The sequence below is a fragment of the Rhinichthys klamathensis genome, unplaced genomic scaffold (assembly GCF_029890125.1).
Source record: "Rhinichthys klamathensis goyatoka isolate OS25496 unplaced genomic scaffold, OSU_Roscu_1.1 h1tg000114l_1, whole genome shotgun sequence".
Taxonomy (NCBI): domain Eukaryota; kingdom Metazoa; phylum Chordata; class Actinopteri; order Cypriniformes; family Leuciscidae; genus Rhinichthys; species Rhinichthys klamathensis.
The window spans coordinates 1,346,856-1,365,014 of NW_026606651.1; the positions used below are offsets into that span (position 1 = coordinate 1,346,856).

Sequence of the window (18,159 nt, forward strand, 5' to 3'; positions counted from 1 at the left end):
GGTGGAACGGGAGATTCGCATCATGGATGTGCAGCCGACAAATCTGCGGCAACTGTGTGATGCCATCATGTCAATATGGACCAAAGTCCCTGAGGAATGCTTCCAGCACCTTGTTGAATCTATGCCACGAAGAATTGAGGCAGTTCTGAAGGCAAAAGGGGGTCCAACCCGTTACTAGCATGGGGTACCTAATAAAGTGGCCGGTGAGTGTATATAAAAACAGCTTTTGCAATAAAATATGCACATATATACAAATATTTAAGTATTTTGAGAGCGTAGGGAGACCATCTTGATTACGCCATTCGCAGTGCTTCATGGGAGTGGGCGGAGCTAAGGAGTTCTTTTGGGCTGTTTTGATTGTTATGACTCTCTGATTGGTGGAATTTTCTGTACAGCGTCATTTGTAATGTAGTTTTCACCACGAAATCCACTGTTAAACATTATTTTAAGAATAAGTTGAAATTATGTGGGTTGATGGCTTCAACAGAAGCAAATACCATGGATTAACAACCTCATAACTAACAGTAGGACTGTCTTTAAATGTTTATAAGGTTCCATAAGTTTCCTTATGGAGAAAATGAATGCAGTTTTTACTTTCGGGACCTGGCTGTTCCACTCAATACCGAATTTGCATATCCTTGAGTGTCATTATCAGAGATAATGAAGAAAGATTGATTATTTTTCTGTTTACTCATTAAAAACAATGTTTACAAAAGGCTGACAAAAGGTTTTTTTCTCAGCGATGCCATAAAACAGTGGTTCCCAAACGTTTTAGAGTGTCGTACCCCCTGGGGCATCCTTCTGCGTACCCCCTTTCTTCCACTTAGACTGCAATCACACCTTTTCCATTAAGGGACAATATTTGCCCCCTTAAATTGATTTTCAGGGTGCATTTATTACCTTTATAAAGGCAAAGTTTTTCTAACCCTTTTAAATGTATGTGTCATGTTTTATGTCAAATTCTTAAAATTCTATTCTATTTATTAATTAATATGATAAATAAAGCAATAAATTAAACTAAATCAATCATTTCAATCAAATTAAGTCAGTATCAACAAAAGCCATCTTTGCACTGCAGTGGCACTAGCTGCATCTAGATGTATTTATTTTACACACTGTTTATTAATGCTGCTTAAAGATGGCAAGTATGCAATTACAATGGCATGAATAATATTATGAGATAATGTTTTACATTTAAAAAAAAATTAAATAGAGAAAAATGAAATGATGAATATTAAATTAAAACTGCCAGTATAGTGTTGGCAAGCTTGTCTTATCAGTGAGTCATTAATTCATTTATTCTTTCAGTAACAAAGCAAGTGGCTGTAGTTATGAATTGGTCATTGAATCATTGACTCTCCCGATTCGTTCAAAGCTGCGATTCGTTCACTAACGAAACACCGCTGTGTGTTGCCTAGAGACGCCCAACAGTTCTGCTGTGGCTTTCGTTGGAACTATTATTATGTTGCAAAATAGAGCAAACAATATTGTCAATACTGTGTTTAACATTTGTCACTTAATATTACCTTTTTTGTTAGTTTAACTGTTGTATAAAATCAGTGAAACATTTGCAATCGTGTATATATTCAGTAAAATTGCATTCTTGCTCATATAATTTAGCTATTATTATAACATTAAAAATAAGAACTCATACTCTTTTGTATCGAAGAGAATTTGAGTCTTAAATCTATATGCACAGCTGTGTCTATATTTGTTCTTCATGCTAGTAAGCGCTAAAACCCCACTTTTACTAATAATCAGTTTAATGTTATTTTAAGGTGGTGTACAATTAAATGAACGGCAAAACTCAGCATTTTGTTCGTGTACCCCCTGTGTCGCCTCACCTCTCCCCAGGGGTATGTGTACCCCAGATTGGGAACCACTGCCATATAACCATTTGGGGTTCCCAAAAGAACCTTTCAGTGAACAGTTCTTAAAATAACCTTTTTTAATTAGTGTGAAGAACATTTTAATAATCTGAAGAGTTTAATAATTTGTGAGTTCTATGGATGTTGAAGGTTCTTTATAGAATGCCAAAAAACAACCTTTAAGAGAGTATAGTAGATGTCTTTAGTACATCACAACTAAATTCAGAAACCCTTAACATCCAATTAAATAATTTGATGAACAATTTTCTTTGCTATTTTAATGTATTGGGGGGTGGGAAATTGTAGAATGGGAAAGTCCAGCACGCTAGCAAGTCTATCAGGTGCGGCAGGAAGTGGAAGCCCCAAAAAGCGGTGTCGGAAGCTGAAACACACTGGAAACATCAGGAGATTGTCGGAGTGATCTGTCAAGGCCGCATGGGACTTGGACATTACAACACCAGAGGTGGAGCAAGGCCAACACCAAAGGCAAGAGAGAGCTTGTGGTGCAGAGGGTCAGAGAGGCAGAAGAAGAACACCGCCGTGTGAAAGCGGTAGGGCTGGCCTCTCAGGGGCAATGGATGCAGTGGGACCAGGCACTCGAGCGATCACTGTCCTGGAAGGAACTCTGGGAAACCGACCAAGGCAAGCTGACTTTCTTGCTACGTGCTGTGGCTGACCTCTTGCCAACCCCAAGCAATTTAAAGATCTGGGGCAAGGAAGAAGATCCATCATGCAAGCACTGTGGAGCAGTGCATCATGCAAGCACTGTGGAGCAGTGCTATGTACACTGAATCATATCTTGACGGGATGCCCCAAAGCACTGGGAGATGGTCGATACAGGTGGAGACACGACAAGGTACTTACAGAAGTCACCAAATGGGTGGATCTGCAGAGGGTCAAAGCCAACAACAACCTGGCACCACAGTCTCCTAAATTCATCAACTTCCAGCGTGAAGGCAACCATACTCCCACGGTAAAGGCAACTGCCAAGCACCCGCCATCAATTCTACAGCGAGCTTTTGATTGGGAGATGCAAGTGGACCTGGAAAGTAGGCTTGTCTTCCCACAAGACATCGCAGCAACCTCACTCCGTCCGGATCTGGTCCTTATTTCCAGGAGCATCAAGACCATCTTAGTAGCTGAACTTACGGTGCCACATTGGGAGGACAGGCTAGCTAACTCGCATCAAATCAAGAAGGCTAAGTACCAGGACTTGATCAATGAGGCTCTTACCAAAGGATGGCACGCAACCATGTTTCCCATCGAAGTTGGCTGTCGTGGTTCCCCAGCAACATTTTTGCGCTATTTCCTACAAGTCAAGTCACCTTTATTTATATAGCGCTTTTTACAATACAGATTGTATCAAAGCGCTTCACAGTGATAACATGAAAACAATATAACAAAGTTTGTTTCTAAAAGAAATTGCGTCAACGTCCACCTTAAGTAAGGCAGATCAATAATATTAAATGTTCAATGTCCCCAACTAAGCAAGCCAAAAGCCAAGGCAACAGTGGCAAGGAACCAAAACTCCATCAGGTGACAGAATGGAGAAAAAAACCTTGGGAGAAACCAGACTCAGTCGGGGGGCCAGTTCTCCTCTGGCCAACGAAGGAACAGTGCATGATTCGGGCAGCATTACAAGTCAGATTGGATCGGAACATTTAGAGTATTTTTTGGAAGTCCAAGTATGCACGCCGGTCTTAAGACGAGTTGTTGAGGATCAGTGCCGTCCACCATAGAGAGTCCATATCGCCCGTGTTGAGTCGTCACTTCACAGGCTTTGTGATTGGAGCATCTGAAGTCTCCGTGAGAGGCTGGATACAAACTGGAGCTGATGAACGCCATTTTCTCGGGACTCGCGTCCCGAGATAACAGCAGAAATGCAAAGGGAAAATAATTAGAGTAGCTGCTGTTCATAATGATGATTTCCATAACACAGGCGTAAATGACAAAACATGAAGACAGTGACTCTTGCGTCCCAAAATCACCCCCCTCCGTCCCCCACTCAACTCAGCCCAGCTTACTGACCTCTACGTCCCTCCTGCTGCTGAGACCTAACCACAATCTCTCCGCAGCCCAACCATACGCGCCAACCCGTTGACTAAGGCTGTCGAGCCCCACTGGTGCGTGAATAGGCAGTTTCAGTGGACAACGGTTCCGTATGGCATACTACCTACCGCAACACAATATCTGCCCAACCACCCGTCATTCACGCAATATACAGGAACGTAATGACTGCAAACCTATACAGATAACCTACAGTCTCTTCAAGTTTTATAGTATTAAATGCATTTGATCTGATTCAGCAGTATTATAACAGGTAAGCATTATGTAAATGCTTGGCTAAAAAGATGCGTCTTTAATCTAGTTTTAAACTGGGACAGCGAGTCAGAGCCTCGAACAATATCAGGAAGGCTATTCCAGAGTTTAGGAGCTAAATGTGAGAACGCCCTCCCTCCTTTAGTGGACTTAGATATCCTAGGAATGACTAGAAGCCTGGAATTTAGTGATCTTAAAGAACGCGATGGATTGTAGGGCGATAGAAGGTCCATTAAATACACAGGAGCTAAACCATTTAGGGCTTTATAGGTCAGTAATAGTACTTTGTAATTGATACGGAACTTGATAGGTAACCAGTGTAGAGATGATAAAATTGGTGTTATATGATCATATTTTCTGGACCTAGTAAGAACTCTAGCGGCTGCATTTTGCACTAACTGTAGCTTGTTTATTGAGGATGCAGGACAACCAGCTAATAAAGCATTACAGTAATCTAGTCTCGAGGTCATGAATGCATGAACTAACTTTTTCTGCATCGGAAACAGATAGCATGTTACGTAATTTAGCAATGTTTCTAAGATGGAAAAAGGCTGTTCTTGTAACATATGAAATATGATTTTCGAAAGACAAGTTGTGGTCTAGTATAATACCCAGGTCTTTTACCGTAGAGGATAAAGTAACAGGACATCCTTCTATATTAAAGTTGTATTGTAAGTGGTTTTGTGGATAGTTTTTTGGACCAACAAGTAATACCTCCGTTTTATCTGGATTTAGTAGCAGGAAATTATGCATCATCCAGCATTTTATATCTTTAAGACACTCTGTCAATTTTGATGAGTTAGTGTTTTCATCTGGCTGTGATGAAATATATAATTGAGTGTCATCAGCATAACAGTGGAAATTAATTCCATGTTTTCTTATAATATTACCAAGTGGCAGCATATATATTGAGAATAGCAGAGGGCCTAACACCGATCCTTGCAGCACTCCATAGTCTACTGACGTTATCTTCGATTTTTCCCCATTTAAACAAACAAAATGGTAACGGTCTGATAAATACGATCTGAAGCAGCTTAATGCCTGTCCCTGAACACCAGTGTAGATTTGTAGTCGATCCAAGAGTATTTTATGATCGATAGTGTCAAACGCAGCACTAAGATCGAGTAGAACTAATATTGAGATACAGCCTTGGTCAGAAGCTAAAAGTAAATCATTTGTAATTTTAACTAGCGCAGTTTCTGTGCTATGATGCGGTCTGAATCCTGACTGAAATTTTTCATATATCTCATTTTCTTGCATGAAAGAGCACAATTGAGCGGACACAGTCTTTTCTAGTATTTTAGACATAAATGGAAGATTTGAAATCGGTCTGTAATTTGCTAAGTTATTTGGATCTAATTGCGGTTTCTTAATGAGAGGTTTTATTACTGCCAGCTTGAATATTTTTGGAACATGACCTAAAGATAAAGATGAGTTAATAATATTAAGAAGAGGCTCTTCCACTACAGGTAACACTTCTTTCAGAAATTTAGTTGGTATTGGATCTAATAAACATGTTGTTGGTTTAGATGCAATGATAAGTTTATTTAGCTCTTCCTGTCCTATAGTTGTAAAGCGGTGTAGTTGTTCTTGAGGGGCGATAATTGAGGCTGAATCATAAGACACCATAGAGGATTGTACATTTACAATTGTGTTTCGGATGTTTTCAATTTTCTCATTGAAGTAGTTCATAAAATCATTACAGCTATACTGTAACGGAATAATTTGCTCGGGTGATGTCTGTTTATTTGTTAGTCTAGCCACGGTGTTAAATAAAAACCTTGGATTATTTTGGTTATTTTCTATTAGTTTGCGGAGATGCTCAGCCCTGGCTGCTTTTAGAGCTTTTTTATAACGTGACATACTGTCTTTCCACGCGATTCTAAAGACCTCTAAATTAGTTTGTTTCCATTTACGCTCTAGGTTACGAGTTTCTCTCTTGATAGCATGCGTAGCACTGTTGTACCATGGTGCTTTAGTTTTCTCTCTAACCTTTTTTGATCTAATTGGTGCAACAATATCTAATGTACTAGAGAAAATGGTGCTCAAACTGCTAGTCATTTCCTCTAGTTCATCTGTTTGTTTGGGTTCTCTGAGCAGCTGAGATAGATCAGGTAAGCTATTTGAGAATCTATCTATAGTGGTCGGAAGGATTGTTCTGCCTGGTCGATAACGTGGCGCAACATGACAAATTTCAGCAGTGCGTATTATACAAGTTACCATGTGATGATCGGTGAGATCGTCACTTTGCGGTATAATATCTATATCGGTTAGATTGGTTCCATATGATATAATTAAATCTAGTGTATGATTTAGACGGTTGGCAGAAGGTTGGCCTGGATCCAAAACATCTGAAGACAGCCACCAGGGAGATAGCCCACAGTTGGAAAACCTCTGCAGGCAAAGGCTAAATGCTCTTTGCTGCCCCACTCAGGTGAAGTGTACAGGTTAAAGGGATAGTTCACTTTGAAATAAATTTTTTATATGTTTTAGCTTACCTCAAGGGCATCCAAGATGTAGGTGTCTTTGTGTCCACAGTATTTTCAATTTTGATATTTTTAGGTCAAACCGTTCTTGTCTGTCAGTCATATAATGCAGGTCTATGGTAACTTCCTCAAAGAGCATGCACAGAGAAGTCCAAATTAAAAATGATTTAATGACTCGTAAATGTAAGTACACATTGATGGCCTAAGACACGAAACGAGCGGTTTGTGTGAGAAAACGAAAAGTATTATATCGTTTTTACCTCTTGTAAACACAGCCACGTCCAAGTGATCTGAGGGCGCGGGTGCTTCGGTCTTTTCCGGCAAGTGCCGGAAAGCGCCGGAAGTGATCTCTCGCGCGTGTACGTCACTCATACAATTGTTTTATTATTATTATTTTTTTTTTATTGTTTTCTTTTACGACGGTTTAAACATCCCGGATAAGCGCAAATTAGTACCCTTTTAATTAGCTGTCTTACCTACAATCTCTGTTCTGTGTAAACAATGAGTGACGTACACGCGCGAGAGATCACTTCCGGTGCTTTCCGGCGCTTGCGCAGACCGAAGTGCCCGTGCCCTCAGATCACTTGGACGTGGCTGTGTTTACAAGAGGTAAAAACGATATAAATACTGTTCGTTTTCTCACACAAACCGCTCGTTTCGTGTCTTAGGCCATCAATGTGTACTTACATTTACGAGTCATTAAATCCTGTTTAATTTGGACTTCTCTGTGTATGCTCTTTGAGGTGGTGACCATAGACCTGCATTATATGACTGACAGACAAGAACGGTTTGACCTAAAAATATCAAAATTGAAAATACTGTGGAAACAAAGACACCTACATCTTGGATGCCCTTGAGGTAAGCTAAAACATATAAAAATTTTATTTCAAAGTGAACTATCCCTTTAAGGGGCGAAACGCTAGTGCGCCTGAGACACCTGCTGACGATGCAGAGGGGTCTTCAACAATGTGGATGCTCCGTCCACCTTCTCACCGTGGAATACCATCACAAAGACACCATATCCAAGTAGCTCTTGCAATTCCTGCTTGTAGCAAAGCATCTTTGATGTTTATCTCACCTATTCCCTATTAAAATAAGTCATTGAGCCATGAAATCAGCTATTTGCTTTTAGTTTACATCATAACTCAGCAAAACTAAACTGTTAATTGCCAGACATTCTCATTCTTAAGCGCATTTTATTGGACAAAAATTTGCAAATACTAATGAGCGTAAGTGATGTCATCAATATTTTTGGTCCAGGAAGAGAAGGATTGTACATTTTAAATGCGTATATCTGTATACCATGAGTACGCTAGCATATAGATGTCATCAACGCTTAGAGATAGAGGTTTTAAGGATTTAAAGTTGTCAGTTTTTCCCCTGTTGACATACTTAATGTTATAAATGACATACTGACATACTGGCATAAATGACATACTTCAGTTGTAACCTTTGAATGCATCAATATTGGGTTGTGTTTTGGACGTTAGAGCTGTGCTGATCATATGTGTTCTGTTGTGTTTGGCAGAATGCGTGAGGTGGATTTGGGGGCAGGTCGTGCTCTGCTCATTAAGGAACATGGAGAATTCTTTGCAATGGGACACAAGTGCCCACATTATGGGGCTCCACTGGTCAAAGGTGAGGGGTGTCCTGTGGAGTTCTCCTGGTCCTCTACATTCCATAGCTAAGGATACTAATGGCTCTCAGAGATCAACTATTTGAACTGAATGTTTTCTATTTACTTAAATATTTAGCTGTATTTTATAACATGCTGCTATTAAACATGCCTTATCAAATAGCAAAACAGATTGTTCTTTCTGTGTATTAAAAAAAAATCTTCTCTATTAGGCGTGCTATCAAAAGGACATGTGCGATGTCCATGGCATGGGGCATGTTTTAACATCGCTACGGGTGATATTGAGGATTTTCCTGGACTAGACAGTTTGCCTACCTTCCAGGTAACAAAAATATATACTTTGTATATATTTTTTATTGAATTACTTTTTTAATTTGTGATTTTAGTGTATTTGCAGTTTGGAATTTTTATCCTATATTTAGAAAACAATATGAACTTATTGATGAATCGTTTAATTCAATTCAAGTTTATATGTTTAGTTCTTCAGGAAGCAAGGAGTATTCCTTTTTCAGTCAGAGATGAGTGAGTCAAAGTGATTTCCATATGGAAGTAATATACAACTATAAGATGATATAAGAATCATGACTTTTGAGTGAAAGTTAAACGTCAAAGTTAAAAGTTAAAGGTTGATGCACAAATAGTGAACGAAATCTATTGATGAAAAAAAAGCATATTCCCAAAAAGACATAGTACGTGGTACATAGCCTACTGCTGATCAGAAGAGAGAAAATGAACCTCGGTATGTGTCATCACTAAACAGTGGGGGTGTTTTCATAATCCCACTGTTATGTAATTATCTGCCATGTCAATTTTCTTTTCTCATTATTTCAGGTCAGAGTCGAAAAGGAGAAGGTGATAATAAGAGCAAACAAGCAGGTAAAGAGTCTCTCTGTGTCTGGAGTATGTGTGTAAAGAGAGTTAAATTTAACAACAGTTGTAAATGCTAATGTGTGGGAAATCATCTGTTTTCTGACAGGCCCTTCAGACTCAGCGGCGGTCAAAGGCCATGTCAAAATGTTCAGCTGTCATCAATTCCAGCACTGGATTCAGCCACGTTCTCATTATTGGATCAGGTTGCAGCCATAATGTTATAAAATGCACTAACATGGGGGAAAATTCACTAGATAGTGTTGTTCTAGAGAGGAATCAATCTCAGTGCATATTCATTAAAAGGATGCATGTTAACCATAATTAATTACTCAGACACAGTGCTATTATAGCGCACATGTACTTGTAGGGCTTTTAAAACTGGACTTAACGCTGGGCTATCGTTGTTCTAAAGCCAGCTTTTAAACCCGGGTAAAGGAACATTTAACACTTGTAATTTAGAACCACTTATTACCCGGGGTTATGAAACCCTTAGCATCGCATTTGCTGTGCCAAACCTGTACAGTGTGAAACGATACAGTGTTAGAATGTTAATGCTAGATGCTTAGAAACCTACAACCAACTGCGTGCCTCATGTTCACATGCTTAGACGATGGAAAACATGTCAATTGGAGTGAAGAAGAGACAGTTTCATTCTTATCTTTATAGTCCGAAAAGGCCATTCAGAAAAAAACCTGATAGTACAGTCGGCAATCTATATCAATGAGCTCTTACACACACAGCTCTCGCGCACAGCTAATAAAGACGTTAACTCTGGGTTTGGGAATGTATCGTGTGAAACGTCTTATGAATACCCAGGATTTATTATTAACCCCCAGTAAATTATGAGCAGTGTGAAACGTGAAGCAAGATAACCCAGGATTCCTTGGGTTAATGACCCAGGGTTAACTATTTCAAGTGCGAAAAGCTCTTGTGTCTAATTAAACTGGATTTGACGCTATTTTTTGCACTGAAATACTGTGTGCACTCTTTACTGGATTCACCCTATGATGTTTTGAGTAGTAAACCTTTATAAAGCTTACTGTACATGTGTAGCTTACTGCTGTAGCTTTACAGTCCACTTACCTTGTCAACTGGGTTATATACAGTATTCACAGTAAAACATTAATTGCTTCCTGCTCATATTGTTTAATCTATTTACATGTGGGTGACGTAACTTGATGATGTACCATGAAATGTACTTTAACATGCCATGACAAAAGAAAAGACTCACACTGAGCCATTCCTTTACATATAATTTCCTGTCCCAAACTGATTTTATTTTTATTTCTTATACATGTTTTATGGCAGATAAGGAGCTGAATTTCTACATTTGTTACAGACTAGACAGGTCCAAAGTTTGCATTCCATCTTTAAACATTATACAATGCAATTACTGATTGCTAAGTTAAAATAAAGATAAAATGTAAGAGATAACATCCAAAGCATCGGCTAAAATCATGCATTTATATTCAGATTAGAGTTCAAGATAAAGACAACCACTAGTCTTTCACACACAAAACTACACATACATCACAACATGTGGCATGTTAACAATGTCAGTTTTTAATATTGAAATTACTGTCAAAACTGATATTAGGAAAGCAAATGGTCTTCAAAAGGTTGTGTCAGCACCTGCTCTGACCTCTGTTGATGTTCTCACTCAGGTCCTGCTGCTCTGGTGTGCGCTGAGACTCTGAGGCAGGAGGGCTTCACTGACCGTATAGTGATGTGCACCATGGACAAACATCTGCCTTACGACAGGCCTAAACTGAGTAAGGTTTGTACACAGAACAGTCCATAGAACAGTGTGAGATTTAAGGTTTACAATATAAAATTAACATAAAACTGTTTTTCCAATATAAATTTTTCTCTTGACCTCAAGTATGCTAAAATGCAGCAGGTATAATAATATTGATTTGATGCTTTTCTCTTCAGTCTTTAGAGAGCACAGCTGAGCATCTGCAGTTGCGATCCTCTGACTTCTTTCAAGCGCACGACATAGAGATCCTTTTAGAGAAAGAGGTGAGACCCTTTTGCCTGAAATGTACTAAGGTTTACTTCATTTAATGAGGAAAAATAGGCTCATTGGAAAAACGTACCTGTGGCGACATTTCTGCAATTTCTGTCCAGTAAGTGGCGCTGAAAGCTGAAACAGATGAACGTGAATCTGGCAACGTTTTATTACATTGGTTGTTGTACGTATCGTGGTGGTTCGGAAATGAAATGTCTGGTGAGTGGCGCTAAAAGTGTTAACAAAAGCAAACGTGAGATAACCATGCGATTTCAACTTGCTTCTACAATCGTGTAAAAGTGTTTTGAGGCATGTTTTTTCGTTGAGCATATGGTGGGGGAAAAAAGATAAATATGATTCTAATCTCTTTCAGCCCATTACAAAAAAGTACTGCGGTGGTACAATGGTACAGTGATGGTATCAGATGGTAATACTATGGTATTTTGAAATACTTCATTGGTACACTCTTAAAAGTAAAGGTTCTTTATTGGCATTTATGGGTCCATGAAGAACCTTGAACATCCATGGACCCTTTCCATTGCACAAAAGCTTCTTTATAGTGGAGCAAAGTTCTTTAGATTTTTAACATTTCTTCAAACATGGTTCTATTAAGAACTGTTTACTGAAAGGTTCTTTGGAGAACCCAAAAGCTTTTTTCAATGGCATTGCTGAGAAAACCCTCTCATGGTATCTTTATTTCTAAGAGTGTACCTCCAAGAATACCATGATACTTTTTGGTACGTTTTATTAGTGATATGACCCAGTATCTCAATAATTGAGTCTAAATACGTGTAATTTATTTTACAAATGTATATGCAGAATTACATAAACTGCCATATGTTTCTTCATAGGTTGTTTCTGTGGATGTAAAGACACGGACTGTGATATTTCGGGATGGTTTTAAAATGGAGTATCGAAAACTCTTCATTGCCACAGGGAGCAGGTAAAGGCCACACATGACTAGCTATTGATCCTATGAGTATTAAAAAAAAGTGTTGAATTAATAAGTTTCACACTTCATCTTTATAGACCCAAACCTCTGAGCTACAAAGGCAAAGATGTGGGAAATGTGTTTCACCTCAGAACACCAGAGGATGCAAACGGCATCGCTACACTCGCCAGCAGTAAGAATGCTGTCATTGTGGGAACCTCGTTTATTGGTGAGAGCTTATGGGAAATTTACATAAAGTTTTTTAGTCTCTGTTTAGTTTAATACGTTTAGTTACATGTCTCTAGTCATTTGCACTTGCCACATTTCTTGTGTTCAGCTATACAGTGGCTCCAGAAAGCATGTAGACACTTAGTGTTAGTTCACCCAAAAATGAAAATTCTGTCATCATTTACTAACCCTCATGTCATTCCAAACCCGTAAGACTTTTGTTCATCTTCGAAACACAAATTAAGATATTTTAATGTAATCTAAAAGGTCTCTGTCCCTTCATTGACAGCTACGCAACTACCACTTTGACACTTTAAAAAGTTCAGAAAGAGATCGTAAAACTAATCCATATGAATTAAACGGTTTAGTCCAGATTTTCTTAAGAGACTGGATTGCTTTATATGATGAACAGATTGAATTTAGGCTTTTATTCACTTATAAACATTGATCAGCGAACATAAACAGAAGCTCAACAGAACCTGCTTGATGGGCTAGAACATACCTCATTGGTTCTTGCAGAAGCTCAAACGTGCTGCGTAACACGAGAATGACCCTCATTGGTTCTTGAGGAAGCTCAAATGTGCTGCGTAACACGAGAATGACCCTCATTGGTTCTTGAGGAAGCTCAAACGTGCTGCGTAACACGAGAATGAACCTCATTGGTTCTTGAGGAAGCTCAAACGTGCTGCGTAACACGAGAATGACCCTCATTGGTTCTTGAGGAAGCTCAAACGTGCTGCGTAACACGAGAATGAACCTCACTGGTCCTTGAGGAAGCTCAAACGTGCTGCGTAACACGAGAATGAACCTTATTGGTTCTTGAGGAAGCTCAAACGTGCTGCGTAACACGAGAATTAACCTCATTGGTTCTTGAGGAAGCTCAAACGTGCTGCGTAACACGAGAATTAACCTCATTGGTTCTTGAGGAAGCTCAAACGTGCTGCGTAACACGAGAATGAACCTCATTGGTTCTTGAGGAAGCTCAAACGTGCTGCGTAACATGAGAATGAACCTCATTGGTTCTTGAGGAAGCTCAAACGTGCTGCGTAACATGAGAATGAACCTCATTGGTTCTTGAGGAAGCTCAAACGTGCTGCGTAACATGAGAATGACCCTCATTGGTTCTTGAGGAAGCTCAAACGTGCTGAGTAACATGAGAATGACCCTCATTGGTTCTTGAGGAAGCTCAAACGTGCTGCGTAACATGAGAATGACCCTCATTGGTTCTTGAGGAAGCTCAAACGTGCTGAGTAACATGAGAATGACCCTCATTGGTTCTTGAGGAAGCTCAAACGTGCTGCGTAACATGAGAATGACCCTCATTGGTTCTTGAGGAAGCTCAAACGTGCTGCGTAACATGAGAATGACCCTCATTGGTTCTTGAGGAAGCTCAAACGTGCTGCGTAACATGAGAATGACCCTCATTGGTTCTTGAGGAAGCTCAAACGTGCTGCGTAACATGAGAATGACCCTCATTGGTTCTTGAGGAAGCTCAAACGTGCTGCGTAACACGAGAATGACCCTCATTGGTTCTTGCAGAGGCTCAAACGTGCTGCGTAACATGAGAATGACCCTCATTGGTTCTTGCTGAAGCTCAAACGTGCTGCGTAACACGAGAATGAACCTCATTGGTTCTTGCAGAGGCTCAAACGTGCTGCGTAGCACGAGAATGAACCTCATTGGTTCTTGCAGAAGCTCAAACGTGCTGCGTAACACGAGAATGACCCTCATTGGTTCTAGAGGAAGCTCAAACATGCTGCGTAACACGAGAATGAACCTCATTGGTTCTTGCAGAAGCTCAAACGTGCTGCGTAACATGAGAATGACCCTCATTGGTTCTTGAGGAAGCTCAAACGTGCTGCGTAACACGAGAATGACCCTCATTGGTTCTAGAGGAAGCTCAAACATGCTGCGTAACACGAGAATGAACCTCATTGGTTCTTGCTGAAGCTCAAACGTGCTGCGTAACATGAGAATGACCCTCATTGGTTCTTGAGGAAGCTCAAACGTGCTGCGTAACACGAGAATGACCCTCATTGGTTCTTGAGGAAGCTCAAACGTGCTGCGTAACATGAGAATGAACCTCATTGGTTCTTGAGGAAGCTCAAACGTGCTGCGTAACATGAGAATGACCCTCATTGGTTCTTGAGGAACCTCAAACGTGCTGCGTAACATGAGAATGACCCTCATTGGTTCTTGAGGAAGCTCAAACGTGCTGCGTAACATGAGAATGACCCTCATTGGTTCTTGAGGAAGCTCAAACGTGCTGCGTAACATGAGAATGAACCTCATTGGTTCTTGAGGAAGGTCAAACGTGCTGCGTAACATGAGAATGAACCTCATTGGTTCTTGCAGAGGCTCAAACGTGCTGCGTAACACGAGAATGAACCTCATTGGTTCTTGCAGAAGCTCAAACGTGCTGCGTAACATGAGAATGACCCTCATTGGTTCTTGAGGAAGGTCAAACGTGCTGCGTAACATGAGAATGAACCTCATTGGTTCTTGCAGAGGCTCAAACGTGCTGCGTAACACGAGAATGACCCTCATTGGTTCTTGCTGAAGCTCAAACGTGCTGCGTAACATGAGAATGACCCTCATTGGTTCTTGAGGAACCTCAAACGTGCTGCGTAACATGAGAATGACCCTCATTGGTTCTTGAGGAAGCTCAAACGTGCTGCGTAACATGAGAATGACCCTCATTGGTTCTTGAGGAAGCTCAAACGTGCTGCGTAACATGAGAATGAACCTCATTGGTTCTTGAGGAAGGTCAAACGTGCTGCGTAACATGAGAATGAACCTCATTGGTTCTTGCAGAGGCTCAAACGTGCTGCGTAACACGAGAATGAACCTCATTGGTTCTTGCAGAAGCTCAAACGTGCTGCGTAACACGAGAATGAACCTCATTGGTTCTTGCTGAAGCTCAAACGTGCTGCGTAACATGAGAATGACCCTCATTGGTTCTTGAGGAAGCTCAAACCTGCTGCGTAACATGAGAATGAACCTCATTGGTTCTTGCAGAGGCTCAAACGTGCTGCGTAACACGAGAATGAACCTCATTGGTTCTTGCAGAAGCTCAAACGTGCTGCGTAACACGAGAATGAACCTCATTGGTTCTTGCTGAAGCTCAAACGTGCTGCGTAACATGAGAATGACCCTCATTGGTTCTTGAGGAAGCTCAAACGTGCTGCGTAACACGAGAATGACCCTCATTGGTTCTAGAGGAAGCTCAAACGTGCTGCGTAACACGAGAATGAACCTCATTGGTTCTTGAGGAAGCTCAAACATGCTGCTTAACACGAGAATGACCCTCATTGGTTCTTGCTGAAGCTCAAACGTGCTGCGTAACATGAGAATGAACCTCATTGGTTCTTGCTGAAGCTCAAACGTGCTGCGTAACACGAGAATGAACCTCATTGGTTCTTGCAGAAGCTCAAACGTGCTGCGTAACACGAGAATGAACCTCATTGGTTCTTGCAGAAGCTCAAACGTGCTGTGTAACACGAGAATGAACCTCATTGGTTCTTGCTGAAGCTCAAACGTGCTGCGTAACACGAGAATGAACCTCATTGGTTCTTGCAGAAGCTCAAACGTGCTGCGTAACACGAGAATGAACCTCATTGGTTCTTGCTGAAGCTCAAACGTGCTGCGTAACATGAGAATGACCCTCATTGGTTCTTGAGGAAGCTCAAACGTGCTGCGTAACACGAGAATGACCCTCATTGGTTCTTGCTGAAGCTCAAACGTGCTGCGTAACATGAGAATGAACCTCATTGGTTCTTGCAGAAGCTCAAACGTGCTGCGTAACACGAGAATGAACCTCATTGGTTCTTGCAGAAGCTCAAACGTGCTGCGTAACACAAGAATGACCCTCATTGGTTCTAGAGGAAGCTCAAACGTGCTGCGTAACATGGGAATGACCCTCATTGGTTCTTGAGGAAGCTCAAACGTGCTGCGTAACACGAGAATGACCCTCATTGGTTCTTGCTGAAGCTCAAACGTGCTGCGTAACATGAGAATGAACCTCATTGGTTCTTGCAGAAGCTCAAACGTGCTGCGTAACACGAGAATGAACCTCATTGGTTCTTGCAGAGGCTCAAACGTGCTGCGTAACATGAGAATGACCCTCATTGGTTCTTGAGGAAGCTCAAACGTGCTGCGTAACACGAGAATGAACCTCATTGGTTCTTGCAGAAGCTCAAACGTGCTGCGTAACACAAGAATGACCCTCATTGGTTCTAGAGGAAGCTCAAACGTGCTGCGTAACACAAGAATGACCCTCATTGGTTCTTGAGGAAGCTCAAACGTGCTGCGTAACACGAGAATGAACCTCATTGGTTCTTGCAGAGGCTCAAACATGCTGCGCAACATGAGAATGACCCTCATTGGTTCTTGAGGAAGCTCAAACATGCTGCGTAACACGAGAATGACCCTCATTGGTTCTTGCAGAGGCTCAAACGTGCTGCGTAACATGAGAATGAACCTCATTGGTTCTTGCAGAAGCTCAAACGTGCTGCGTAACATGAGAATGACCCTCATTGGTTCTTGCAGAAGCTCAAACGTGCTGCGTAACACGAGAATGACCCTCATTGGTTCTTGCAGAAGCTCAAACGTGCTGTGTAACATGAGAATGACCCTCATTGGTTCTTGCAGAAGCTCAAACGTGCTGCGTAACACGAGAATGAACCTCATTGGTTCTTGCAGAGGCTCAAACGTGCTGTGTAACATGAGAATGACCCTCATTGGTTCTTGCAGAAGCTCAAACGTGCTGCGCAACATGAGAATGACCCTCATTGGTTCTTGAGGAAGCTCAAACGTGTTGCGCAACATGAGAATGACCCTCATTGGTTCTTGCGGAAGCTCAAACGTGTTGCGCAACATGAGAATGACCCTCATTGGTTCTTGAGGAAGCTCAAACGTGCTGCGTAACACGAGAATGACCCTCATTGGTTCTTGCAGAAGCTCAAACGTGCTGCGTAACACGAGAATGACCCTCATTGGTTCTTGCTGAAGCTCAAACGTGCTGCGTAACACGAGATTGAACCTCATTGGTTCTTGCAGAGGCTCAAACGTGCTGTGTAACATGAGAATGACCCTCATTGGTTCTTGCAGAAGCTCAAACGTGCTGCGCAACATGAGAATGACCCTCATTGGTTCTTGCAGAAGCTCAAACGTGCTGCGCAACATGAGAATGACCCTCATTGGTTCTTGAGGAAGCTCAAACGTGTTGCGCAACATGAGAATGACCCTCATTGGTTCTTGCGGAAGCTCAAACGTGTTGCGCAACATGAGAATGACCCTCATTGGTTCTTGAGGAAGCTCAAACGTGCTGCGTAACACGAGAATGACCCTCATTGGTTCTTGAGGAAGCTCAAACGTGCTGCGTAACATGAGAATGACCCTCATTGGTTCTTGAGGAAGCTCAAACGTGCTGCGTAACACGAGAATGACCCTCATTGGTTCTTGCAGAAGCTCAAACGTGCTGCGTAACACGAGAATGACCCTCATTGGTTCTTGCAGAAGCTCAAACGTGCTGCGTAACACGAGAATGACCCTCATTGGTTCTTGCTGAAGCTCAAACGTGCTGCGTAACACGAGAATGAACCTCATTGGTTCTAGAAGAAGCTCAAACGTGCTGCGTAACACGAGAATGACCCTCATTGGTTCTTGCAGAAGCGCAAACGTGCTGCGTAACACGAGAATGAACCTCATTGGTTCTTGAGGAAGCTCAAACGTGCTGCGTAACACGAGAATGAACCTCATTGGTTCTTGCTGAAGCGCAAACGTGCTGCGTAACACGAGAATGACCCTCA

The 18,159-nt window shown here is 41.3% G+C and overlaps 1 protein-coding gene across 3 annotated transcripts in view; it reads left to right on the forward strand.

The window, feature by feature from the left end:
- Positions 1 to 18,159, forward strand: part of LOC130088111 (apoptosis-inducing factor 3) — a 42,311-nt gene that overhangs the window by 14,364 nt on the left and 9,788 nt on the right. For all 3 annotated transcript variants that reach the window (XM_056254733.1, XM_056254734.1, XM_056254736.1), the window contains 8 exons: positions 8,202 to 8,311; positions 8,522 to 8,631; positions 9,141 to 9,185; positions 9,286 to 9,382; positions 10,844 to 10,956; positions 11,115 to 11,201; positions 12,042 to 12,133; positions 12,220 to 12,350. In XM_056254733.1, the coding sequence (XP_056110708.1) occupies positions 8,202 to 8,311; positions 8,522 to 8,631; positions 9,141 to 9,185; positions 9,286 to 9,382; positions 10,844 to 10,956; positions 11,115 to 11,201; positions 12,042 to 12,133; positions 12,220 to 12,350 (785 nt within the window). The remainder of the gene's footprint in view (positions 1 to 8,201; positions 8,312 to 8,521; positions 8,632 to 9,140; positions 9,186 to 9,285; positions 9,383 to 10,843; positions 10,957 to 11,114; positions 11,202 to 12,041; positions 12,134 to 12,219; positions 12,351 to 18,159) is intronic.